This window comes from Chenopodium album, chromosome 14, assembly GCF_948465745.1.
Source record: "Chenopodium album chromosome 14, dcCheAlbu1.1, whole genome shotgun sequence".
Classification (NCBI taxonomy): Eukaryota; Viridiplantae; Streptophyta; class Magnoliopsida; order Caryophyllales; family Amaranthaceae; genus Chenopodium; species Chenopodium album.
The window spans coordinates 10,332,375-10,345,570 of NC_137847.1; the positions used below are offsets into that span (position 1 = coordinate 10,332,375).

General features: G+C 32.7%; 1 protein-coding gene across 1 annotated transcript; it reads right to left on the reverse strand.

The window, feature by feature from the left end:
* Positions 1-3,054: 3,054 nt before the first annotated feature.
* On the reverse strand, positions 3,055-4,617 carry LOC145577762 (uncharacterized). Its single transcript, XM_081635213.1, has one exon. It carries the CDS (start codon positions 4,615-4,617, stop codon positions 3,055-3,057), a length of 1,563 nt encoding a protein of 520 aa, XP_081491339.1.
* Between the last annotated feature and the right edge of the window lie 8,579 nt (positions 4,618-13,196).

Sequence of the window (13,196 nt, forward strand, 5' to 3'; positions counted from 1 at the left end):
AATGTACAACATATTATTATTCGTGCATAAAATAATTTTTCTTTTGGAAACGAAACTTGAAATAATCCTTTTTTTAAAAATAAATAAATAAATCTCGTATTCTATTTCTTTTAAATATAGGAAAATTGCCTGAAAATAATCCCAACTATTTTTAGTAGGTGTAAAATAATACGACATCAATTATTTGCTTTCAGCAGTACCACCTTTTGTTTTATATGTGCAAAATGGTATGTCAGCCATCGGAGAAGGTATTTTGAGGAATATTTCATCTATGTTCATTATTATACTATTATTGATATATTAATCATAATTTTTTTTTCAAAAAAATACATAACTCCATTTTTACTTACAATAACACACTACTTTGACAAGACATTCATTTTAAGAGAGATATTACACTAGATAAACGGTCAAATTATTTTAAAAAAAATTTACCGCCAATAATAAGAAAGTGTTGTTTAAAAGAGTGTTAAATCATAGTATAATTTGTCTGCTTACATAGTCTAATCACTTTTTCAAATAGCTTAGTATGTAAAAAAACAAGGTGTGTTGGAAGTACAAAAAAACAAATAAAATATTATGTTGATTTTGGAATTTATAATATTTTTTGAAACAAATTATATGAATATTAACAATGCATTAAAATACCCTAATTACTTTTATTTGATAGTAGAATTTTTTTTTCCTTAAAATATTAATTTAAATTACTTGTCTAACAAAGTGGTGGGGCATTATTAATAAGGTTGCCCTCCAAAAGGGGTTCCAGGGACGGGTTGGGATGGAGCAAGGGGTGCTAGCGGTTGGGCTACCAGTGGTTTGGTTTTCGGCATGGTTAGGTTGTAGATTTTTTTTTTTAATTCTTGTTTTAATTTTATTTTCTTTTTTTTAAAAAAAAAAAAACCAATATATCAGTGACATGTGTAGGTGGTGAGCCCATAATATAATTATAGAACTGCTAGCCCACAATTTTAAAAATGAATATTTTGTAAAAAAAAATTATAAACACGTAATAAATGAATATTTAGTAATATAAAATGAGCACTTAGTAATAACATCAAAGTAATTGATGTAAAATAAGGTAACAGTACTTAACATTAATATCAATTATTGATAACAATAATTAGTATTAATAAGACTTAATGTTAGACATATAGTTTGTATCTTGGTATTATTGTTGATATCTAAACTAACCATAACTGACGGTGTCCAAGTACTATACATGTGACTAGAAGTTCAGAGGTGAGAACGTCTTTCTCTTCTTACTTAGACATTTAAGAGCTTTAAAAATCTTGAAGCTAGAAATGGGAAGCATTAAGTTTATAATTGCTTGTTTCGTTGTGGCAATACTTTTCCACCAAGAAATTCATATTGTCAAAGGTAGACAACTCCAAGAAACAACGAAAACCATAAAAGACCTCATAAATATGCAAGATAACAACCTCCAATATACAACTACAGATCAAGTCACTACTAAATTTCAATCACTACCTCAAGGTTCACTTCAAGATGGGTCTGATCTCTTAGATAACTATGGACCTAAAGTTATCAATAGATCAAGTCCTAGCCCCGGTGATGGACATTCACAGGGGCCATTTCAAGGGTCTGATCTTTTAGATAAATATGGACCTAGAGTTATCAATGAATCAGGTCCTAGCCCCGATGATGGAAATTCACTAGGGTCACTTCAAGGGTCTAAGTCACTTCAAGGGTCTAATCTGTTAGATAACTATAGACCTAGAGTTATCAATAGATCAAGTCCTAGCCCCGGTGATGGACATTCACAAGGTAACTAGGTCTCGTATGTCATTATTAAATTCCATAACAATTTTGTACCCACATGATTAAGCACTGCCAACATGCATTCTATCTCTATTAACTTCATATATATGAAGCTTTTTATTATTTTATGATCTGCGTTTATATTTTATCGCAAATTTCCATACTCGATGAAACTATACCCACTCATGTCCTAAACACAATACCGGCCAACATGTTTTTTTTTTTTTTGGATTTTTCTAAGTTATGCTCCCAAGTTCTTCGATTTCTAAGTTGTATCCATGCTTTTTCAAAGTTATAAGTTGTGCCCTCCACCTCACGATATTTTATCAACAACACCCTTTGACAGTCATATCCATTAACGAAAGTTAAGTTATTTTATCAACAATGGTGTCGTGGCATTATTAATTTGACACGTGTCCCATTCTAATTGATTTAACACTTTAAAAAAAATTTAAAAATCAGAAAATAAAATAATAAAAAAGGTTATTGTTAACGTCAAAGGTTATTGTTAATAAAAATTAGTGAGGTTGAGGGCACAGCTTAGACGTTTGAAAAAGTATGGACACAGGTTAGAAACCGAAGAAGTTTGGGGCATAACTTAGAAAAATCCTTTTTTTTTTTCTTTTTCTTTCTATTCCCTATAAACAGAGTAAATAAAAATGATGAGATAAATAATTACAATAGTAAAACAAATCCAAACAAATTGGAAGATGCCCCATCATGGTATTTCTTCCTAAAAAGTGGAGCTCTTTTTAAAAATTATGTCTCCATTAACAAAATGTAAATTGCAATTCCCTTTAATTGCAATTTCCTTTTCCCCACCAAAAAAAGCGAGAAAATGACCTCATATCACCCTTCTTGTTATTGCCTTGCATTCTATAACCTTTCATAGATATCCGTGAAATATATAGCTCATCAAATCGGAATCTCATCTTGATTCAGCCTAGATATATGCTGCATCTAAATCAAAAGTCGACATGACTTATGATCACCTCTATTAAATTACAGTAAACTACAATATATAAAACTTTTTATGGACGTCAAGACTCTAATTTCAGATACAATAAAACGGACCAAAATTAGACCCTAACCTCACTCTTATATACTAACTAATTCAACAATCCAAATCCACACCATATGTAACACACCCTTTTTTAGTTTCCACCTAATAATAGCAATAGAAATAATTAAGCACCAAGTTGGTGGAGAAGTAGTAGTAGTGACAAGTGAGCGTGAAGCGTGGGATTAATATTGGGCCAAAATAAAAGTGGGCCCTTAAAAAGTGGGCCCATTACCAGCGTTGTTGAGTTTCTCTCTCCAAGAATTAAGCTTCTCAAGCCTCCACCCATGATGATGCCTTGCAATGAACGAGTCAGCCTTCACATTCAAATCTGGACTCGGACACGTCACCGAACTCACTCTCTCTCCATCTCCACCGTTCATCTCACTCATCGCTTCATCTCCACCGTTGATCTCCGGCCTTACCTTATACGGCGGCGGAGGCGGTGGTGGAGGCACTCCGGTATCTCTCCTTGACGGTAATGGCGGTTTTCCGGCGGAGTTCGCCGGTTTTTGCCGAATCGGCGGTGGTGGAGGTTTAGGTATGGAGGAAAACGAGTGAATCTTCTTTGTTTTGCTCCCTTTTTTGAACCAGCTTTTGAAAGCAGATGACGGATGCGGTGGTAATGGCGGAGGAGGAGGCGGCGGTGACGGCGGAGGAAAGAATTGCGATCGATTTTCCGATGAAAAATCTTCGAAATTTCTGGTTGGTTTCTGCAATTTTTGTCGTCGTTTTCGCTTGCGTTGACTGTAGAGATGAACAATTGCTGTTGCGATCTCCTTCGTTGCGTTCATTCGCTTTCGCGAACTTCTCCTCTTCTCCTCCCGTCCACGTGGCATCTGCGGCGGAGGTGGCGGTGGAGGAGGTGGTGGCGGAGATGGCGGAACTTGCTCTCTTCGAGGAATCGTCTGGAATGTTCGTCTCTGCTTCGCCGGAGGCGGCGGCGGAGGCGGAGGAGGTGACGGAGCTGGTGGATTTCGCGGCGGTGTTTGCGGCGGAGAAAATGTCGGCGATTGTGATTCTCCTCTGTTTTGCAGTTCAGAATTATCGACTTCGATATCCTTTACCGGAGTTTTTTCGAATTCCGCCGGTGACATTGTAGCCTCAGCAAGTTTAGGATAAAATCTACTGATGTCGAGATCATCGAAAAACCGGAACTGGCTATTCTTGGTATTATTATGATTATCATTATTGTTAGTATACTTCATGTAAGGATCAGAGCTGACTGTCCGGCGTAACCGGGAGATGCCGTTATCCGGTTGAGGAGTGTTTGTAGGAGAGGTAGTGATCCTCTGCTGCTGCGAGTACTCGAACCATTGTGGTACGCATGTTGATGAATGATTGTAGTTGTGCATCATTGTTTTACTCCTTCGTAGTGAACTAGTAGTAGTACTAGTAGTCGTACTAGTACTACGAGTTTGTGTGGGATGTTGTTGGACTTGTTCATCACGTTCAATTGTTGCGACCGATGAATCATCGTTTCTTTTTGCGAAAATGCCGCATAGGATAGCAAAGAGGACAAGGGTTATGTTGAGCAAGTCCCAACTCTTTTTGACTGATATAGATTTCTGATTTTGAGTATTATTGGTGTTGTTTGTTATCGGTAGAATTTTGTGTATGCTAGGGATAATTATGAAGACGGTGAAGAGGAGGGCGATTGAGGGTAGGAGAATGATGAGTAGAGATGAGTTTAGTATCGGGGACGATGATCGATGTCGGTTCCGCCGTGTTAAGGTGGCTGGTGGTTGCCAAAATGGTGGGATGTCACCATCTTCCATTGGGTTTTTTTGGGGTGTTTGTTAGGGGTTTTGAGAGGTGTTTTTTTGGTTTGAAAATTAAAGTGTGGGAAAATTGTTGCCTTTGTTTAGGAGCTTATAATAGTTGGATAAGGATATTATTGCCAATCATGCAGTACTATTTTAGGTGATTTTAAAAGATTTTTTTTCTTTTATTGGTATTTAAATTTTTAACAATTATACTGTGATTAATCAAACTAAATAATGGATTGAGTGAACAAATTTTTCATGAAAATTTATAAACTTTTTTTTAAAAAAAAAAAAATTTGAAAAGGAAAGATAGAGAAATAAAGAAGGTTATTTTAATTTGGATGTATCAATGTTCTTCAACCTCTTGTTTGGAAGCATGCAAAGTTTTAGGGGTGTACATTTTTTAATAAATGGGTAATATTAGCTGTTAAGATTGAGAAGGGTGGGTTGACAGGTCCTTATCCATATTAATCTTTAATGCAAATACTATATTACAATTTACAAGTATCAATTTTATTATGTCTTCTATTGTGTTTTTATATTTATATTTTTTTGCTTGCTTAAGCATTTCTTGGAAATACAGGAACCATTGAATTAGGCCTGTAATTAGGCTGTCTAATTGTGCAGGTATAGCTTGAATAATTGCAGTAGGAATTATCTATATTTCAGATTTCCTCTCTTTTATATTAGGTGTTTTTAGAATTTTAGGAATTATCAATTGAATTATTGATGCCACTTTACGTTTTTTGGATGTCCAAGTCTTTATAACCGTAGTTCATAGTTAATGAGAAGTGTTGCATGATGAAGAAATTAAGAACAAGTCTAGTGCAAAATTAAGAGGAATACTGATGAGCTATGTTTGATAACATTTTGACTTTATTAAACATTTTCTTAGCTGTAACACGAATACACGATTCTATAACTTATATTTAGTTATTACTCTAGAACTTAATTAGGTTTTTTTCCATTTCCAATCCACTATGTATTGTTAGAACACAAATTAACACATCACACAATATTGCTCATTGCTTAAAATTGAGTAGTATAAAGGTAGATTAGTGTTCTTCCTTTTGGCAGGGAAAGATACACTTTACTCCATTATTGGTCTTCATGACATAAGCCCAATCACCCTCAAACGCATACCAACTCTTGTAGATACATTGTTTTATGTACAAAACTAATTTTCTTGGAAGTACTTTAATCTTTAAGAACTATAATTATTTTTAAATTTTAAAAAAAATAATTAGGAAAAGGTGTATGAAACTATGGATTCCTGACTGAGCTCCCAATTTTAAGGTGGATAAGTGGAGACCATCAGACAAAAAAAAAAAAAAAAAAAATTGGTTGTTGTACATCATACCTAGTTAAGTAGTTTTGCAATATTTCATCTCCATTTATTTTTGGAGCAACATTTTTTATTTTTCAGGTATCATAATTTGTAAAAATTGACATATATTTTTTAAGTAATGTTAGATTCATTTTCATGTGCTTTTAAGGAATTTATACTGTAAAATTTTTAAATAAAATTCCAAAACGGGTGAATAAGTAATTTTTTTTTTTTTAATAAAACCGGGTGAATAAGTAATTAGTCATTATACTAAAGGAGTGGAACCATAGAAAGGCAGATGATACAAATATACTTTTTTCTATTAAATGAGATTGAGTATTACTGTATTAGTCTTTTCTATCTACTCTTTTCACTAAGAATTGTAGATAAATCTGGCCACTTTTTTTCTTTCTTCTTTGAACTTTCCTTGCTAACCTTATTAATACAAATTAAATTAGTGAGTGACCCTAATGATGCACTAAGTTATCACTTTGTATATCATATAGCAAATAACAGAAGCACTAACCAAAAATTAAGACAAAATAAACATCTAATCCAAGTTGGATATATATGAGTTAACAGTTAAGTATGAAAGTATCAGAAGATAATAAAATAATAAGACTTACAACGACTCAATTCATTTATTGGTTTCAATTCAATTTCATAATAATCACTCATCACAAAATGTTTATAATTAAATTTTTTGTTACTTCTTTTGTTTTGATAGTGTACATTTGTCAATGTCAATATTATTTGATCATTATTATCTCAAAATTACATATTTGAGATAATTATTAAAAATTGATTTTCTTCCCATTCATTAAGACACTTCAAATAAGACCCTATATACAGGAATATGTTATTTTCTTACATATCTATCTGTATAATAATTCAGGCATCAATTTTACAAGTATTCACCACAATTTCCAAAAACTAAAATCCTTAAATCCCATGCACTTTTTTAATTATAAAAAAAAATAAAAAATAAAATAAAATAAAACCATTGTTGTCCTTAAAAAATAAAAATAAGAAATTCCAACTTTGTTATTCTTCAAAACCATTCAATAACTACCTAAATTCAAGAAGTTTGTAAAAAATAAAAAGTTTAATCCTATGTTAAAAACAATTACCCTCATTTGAAAAAATTAAAAAGTTTAATCCTATATAATAAGTTTTATATCATTTTGTTTCCGTACAATCCTTAGCATTTACATTTTTTTTTTTAACCAATCCTTAGCATTTACATAATGCTGCTAATTGAATTGATTTAGGATATTCTAAATAATTGCAAAATTTTTACAAACAAGAACATAAAATAGAATTTTTCATGAAAGAAGCGGTGGCGGATCTAGGGGGTACACTGAGGTACAGTTGTACCCCCATTTCGCAACCAAAAAAAAACAAACTGGTAAGAAAAGAGATTGCCTGTATAAATAGGTGATTCTATTATGTATAGCCAAGGGTACGAATCAGTCTGCCTGTTTTGTGTTAGTTTCAAAAAGACCTCCTATTTAAAAAACTAGTCTCTTAGCCTCTTGGGTGATATTTTAAATTGTTCAGCGCTAGATAAGTATTTTTTCGATCAAAGAGAACTGTCGTTCCAAATAACCTCTTAGATAATCTTTTTTTACACACAACATATTAGTTAATCAGTAATAGGACTTATTGTCAAAGAATGGGGTGTATCGTATACGCAAATATATACTAATACAAACAAAAAAAGAATGATTTATGATTTATTATAACTCAAAATTTAGTTAGGAAAAAATTATTGCAATCCACATGTTATTTTGTAAATTTTTTTTTTTTATCGAACTTCATTTCGTACCCCATTTCCCAAATCCTGGATCCACTACTAGAAAGACGTTATTTGAAATTAATATTACTAAAATCCATTTATGTCATGTACTGTTCACCTTATTTTCACTTATTTCAAGAAATAAGTTCATATCAGGGTTAATAAGTTCAGATAAGTTCATAAAAAATAAGTTCAGATAAGGGTTAATTAGGGCCACCCAAGTTCAATTTATAACTACTCCCTCCGTTTTTTAATGTATCACTTTGATTTTTGCACTATTTACATACCATGGTTGACTTAATTTTTTAAACTCTATAAAATAAATAAATGTTATTATATAATATGTCATTAGATTCGTCATAAAGTCTAGTTTAATAATATAATTTTGTTATAATTTTTTACTAATTAACAATTAAAGACATTAATGGTCAAAGTTGCGTCTCGACAAATGTGACAGTCAAACAGATGCAAATAAAAAAAATAGAGGGAGTAAAATAAGTTCTAATAAGGGCTAATAAGTTCAGATAAGATCAGATAAATCATATAAATTCAAATAAGATCAGATAAGTTCTGATAAGTAATAAAAAGAGATTGTTATATACTCCCGCTGGGTATACCCAACTAACCCAAGGTTAGTTTAGCTCTTCATTTGATAATTAGATGAAAAACAATCATCAAAATGAGAATAAAATACTTATTGGTGTATGGTACACATCTGGGTGTATATAACAAATTCTAAAATAAAAAGCAGGTGAATAGAACGCACCCTTATTCACCCTTGATAGTTACTTAGCTGTTAATAGTCCATATTGACCATATTAGATCAAGATTCAAGAGTATGACAGTGATGATTACACACAACCATATCCTTTTGCAAAAAAAAAAAAAAAAAAAAAAAAAAAAAAAAAAAAAAAAAACTATATATATTTTAATTTAGATTGGAATACTTTGAAGTTTAATGGTAGGGTAATCTGGTTGGAAATAAAGTAAACACTTTGTCAAAAGTGAGGGGAAACAAACATACAAAATGACCCTTTTTCACTGCTTGCTTTTTTAATATTGGTGGGATGTCACGCTACTCTGTTATTTCTATTTTAATTATTAATTCCTTTTTTTACCATTTTCTTTAATAAATCACTTTTCTTTATTAGAGATTAAAAGTTCTTAAATGGATTAACACTTTTGATGTGAATTGCACTCTTTCATGAAATAAAGACCCTTTCTTCTGCACGGTATATCTGCATCATGTGCTCATATTATCGATCATTCTATTGATTCTTCTAGATCAAAGCATTCCCAGTTTCTGTCGATTCTTTTGGATCATAATAGTACTGTTCTATACTCATTCATTAATCGATTTTATGTGGTACTCCGTGATAGTTAACAACACTACTCGTATTATGCATTGACAATGTAGGCAACTAAAGTTATTAATTGAAATCTTTCTTATTGGTCCAAGATCGGACCAGACTAGATCAAAAACTGGATAACTTAATTTTTTTTTTTCTTTTACCAGCAATTGATAATTATTTATTTGGAAAAATTAGAAAAATTAATCCCAACTTTTATCAATTTTGGTAGAATAATCCCAACTTTGGATTATATTAGAATAATCCGAACTTTGAGGGGTTTTGAATGTCTTCAATCCTTAACCGGTCAACAAAAGTCAATGACCTATTATATCAGGTCACTTGACACGTGTCAAATTCTGATTGGTCTAAAAATAAAAAACTAAAACAAAAAATAAATTAAAATTAAAAAAAAAATTCACCCAGCCAGCCTCGTCAGACCCCCACGCAACCACCACCCTAATTGTCGCCAGCCCAGCCACCAGCCTCGTCGGACCCCCACGCAACCACCACCCTAGTCACCGCTCCGGCCGCTAAGCTACCATCTAAAGCAGCATCCCCCCACCCCGAAATGCCCACGCAACCACCAATCCGCTCCTGCCGCTAATTCCCCCTCCCCCTGCGCCGCTAATTCCCCCTCCATACGCGCTGCTAACTAATGAGTTGAACAATGTAATTGCTTGAGCGAAATTGGGGTTGCGGATTTGGTTGATGTGTATTTTGCGATTGAAATACATATTGTTTGGTAGTTTTGAGGTTGGTGGCTGCGGTTGGGGTGGTTGCGGCTGGGGTGGTTGTGGTGTTTGGTGAGGTTGTGGTGTTGTGGTGTTTGGCGAGGCAAGAGGGGAAGCCAACAACGGGTGGGGCTGGGGTTAGGGATTTCGGGATGAAGGAGGTCGGATAGGGGGTGGAGGTGGTGTTTTCCGAGGTGGGGGAAGGTCGGGGTTTGGTTGCGGTCTAAACCGTAGTTTTCTGGTGAAAGAGGGAAAGGGCAGTGGGTGGGGTTGGTGGCTCCGGTGAGCAGGGGTGGAGGGTTGGGTGATTGATGGTGGTTTTTTTTTTGGGTGGATTTTTTTTAAATATTTTTTTAGCCAATTAATTTGTGACACGAGTCACTTTAACAAAAAAAAAAAAAAAAAAAAAAAAGTAACCCATTCAACCGGTAACCGGTATTTGGGATTGAAGAGAAAGAAGACTCCCTAAAGTTCGGTTATTCCAGTATAATCAAAAGTTGAGATTATTCTACCAAAATTGATGAAAGTTGGGATTATTATTTCTAATTTTTCCTATTTATTTTGATTTTGAATTAAAATGACAATATGTATTGTGTGAGTCTTGCCTTAAAACAACAATCCCCCTTTGTAGATGATATTATATAACCAATGATATCATCAAGCCTACACATGATAATATGATATCATGGAACTAATAGAGGATATTATTTAAACAAACAGATGATATCATCTTTAGGCGAGATGATATCATATATTATATACACAATAGATGGTATCATTTAGGATGATATTACAAAACCAATAGAAGATATTATAAAAATCAATAGAGGATTATTATAGATATAATATCATATAACCAATAGAGGATATCCTCTAACAAACTAATAGAGGATATCATCCAGCCTACAAAGGATATTATATAACCATTGGAGGATATATATCATCTAGGCAATGGATGATATCATCCAGCTTATACATGACATCACAAAACCAATAGAGGATATCATTCACCCTATAGATAATATCATGAAACCTACTTCCTCCGTTTTTTAATACTTGCAACACTTTCCTAAAATGGAAATCTCACAATACTTGCAACACACTATAAATGGAAAGTTATTTTAGGGAAAAGATTTACTATTTCTCTTATTTAAATCACGCACATGGCCCACTAAATTACACTCCTAACAACCACTCACCTCATTTTTACGTGTATTATATCATGTGAACCCCACATTTCTTAAATGCCGTTAAAAAGTGTGTGTTGCAATTATTAAAAAACGGAGGAAGTATATAATAGAGGATATCATTGAATTAATAGAGGATATCATTGAACTAATACAGGATATCATATAGACAATAAATGATATCATCCAACTTATAAATAATATCATCTAACCCTGATATAATCTCGACAATATAATTTATTTTATAAAAATAATTAAAAGGTCAACAATGGCAGGAGGAAAACACACTATTACAGATAAACTTACTCATAAAAATAAAAAAAAAAAGATTTCGAACATTCCGTCCTATCATCACCATGAAAATTCCTATGACTCATCTATATGAACAAGTTTGATCGGAACAAATGGAATATTAGCAACGACTTTACCATTAACAATACACGTACAACAACAACACCATATTTGAATTTGAAAAGTGATTGAGAGATCTCGGCTTGCTGCTTCTCTGCTTCCCATGTTCCTGCAATGTACAGCTCTGCTTCTCTGCTTCCCATATTGCTTCATTTGAGGCTTGATAAACAAGTTTATTGATTGTTGTTTGTTGTAGAATATATATACTGCTTCTCTGCTTCCCATGTTCTTGCAATGTACAGCTTTGCAATTGTTGTATTGCTTCATTTGAGGCTTGATAAACAAGTTTATACTCCCTTCGTCCCTTTATTACATGCCTATTTCTCATTTTGCACGGGAATTAAGAAAGTTAAAGATTCCTTAAAACTAATAATTGGGAGTATAAATATGCATGTGAGGTTAGAGAAAGATAGAGAGAAAGAAAAAGTGGTTGGGAATTAGGAGAGAGAAAGTATTGGGAATTGATGTTAAAGTACAAAAAAGAAAAAGAAAAAGGGTGACAAATCATCAAAACGAGAATAATATTGTAAAAAAGTACAACCTATAAATGGAAACAGGCACTTAATTGATGACCCAAAAAAGAAATACATGCATGTAATAAAGGGACGAAGGGAGTAAGCTTCTGATTATGAAATTATATCAATTAAGCTTACTCTGTTCATCCAGGATTGCAGTTAGGTAATCATCTTCTTACTGAACGTAACTGTATTAAATGGAGTCGAACTATTTGCATGGCTTTGATAGCTAGAAATAAGCTAGGTTTTGTTGATAGTACAATTCTTGCTTCAATTTCCTCTTTTGTTGTCTATCAGAAATGGTTGAGAAATGATTATATGGTTATGTCTTGAATTCTCAATTCTATGGAGAAAATTATAGATAAGAGTTTTATTTTTTGTGAGTTCATCTGCTGAATTATGGACTCAGATTAAGGAGTGTTTTGGCCATACTATTGTACCTTAGATGTTTGAGTTTCATAACATTGGGATCAATTATAGGTTATGGAAGGATTTCCAGCCTGTTTTTGTGGTGCTTAGCAGCAGTGCAGTTGTAACTTGCTTAACAAACTTTCGGAGATCGTAGAGAGGAGGAAGATCTCATGCAGTTCTTATCTGATCTTAACAAGAATTCTGAGCATTAATGTTCTTGTTGCTTCTCTAATTCCCCTGTTCCTACTATGTACAAAACAACAGTCTCCCTGTTCCTACTATGTACAAAACAACAGTCTGCTATATGTACAACTCAGCAATTCGATACTTATACATGCCATCAATCCGATTCTCACATTTTTATTATTTATCTTTGTTATTGTTAGTTGTTGGAATATTTGTAACCTATATAAACTATTGTATTGCTTCATTTGAGACTTGGTGAACAAGTTTATACAATTTCTATAATTCCCAAATTGATTTCTTTTCTCTAGAACTTGCTAAGTTCTTCACACTAAACTACTTGCCTTTTTCACAGCGAGTATTTTGTATTGACAATACATTTACTACAATTTACACTTATGTTTATGAAATAGTTTAGAAAATCGTATCATTTTACAATTAATATAGTAATTTTATATAAAATTGATACGAAAAACATAATAAAATTACCACCCTTCTTATTCACATTTAAATAAAAATTATGAAAAAGTGTATTGTTTACAATTATTAAACCCAAAAATCAGTACAAGAAATCCTTTTCTTATTATATCACGTATTTTAAAATTTGTTCGAAAAAAAAGAAAATAATATGTGACATAACTTATTAATAAATCATCTAATGTTATATCTTAAGGTG

Coding starts and splice junctions, on each gene's coding strand:
- LOC145577762 (XM_081635213.1), bottom strand. CDS start 4,617: ATGGAAGATGGTGACATCCCACCATTTTGGCAACCACCAGCCACCTTA.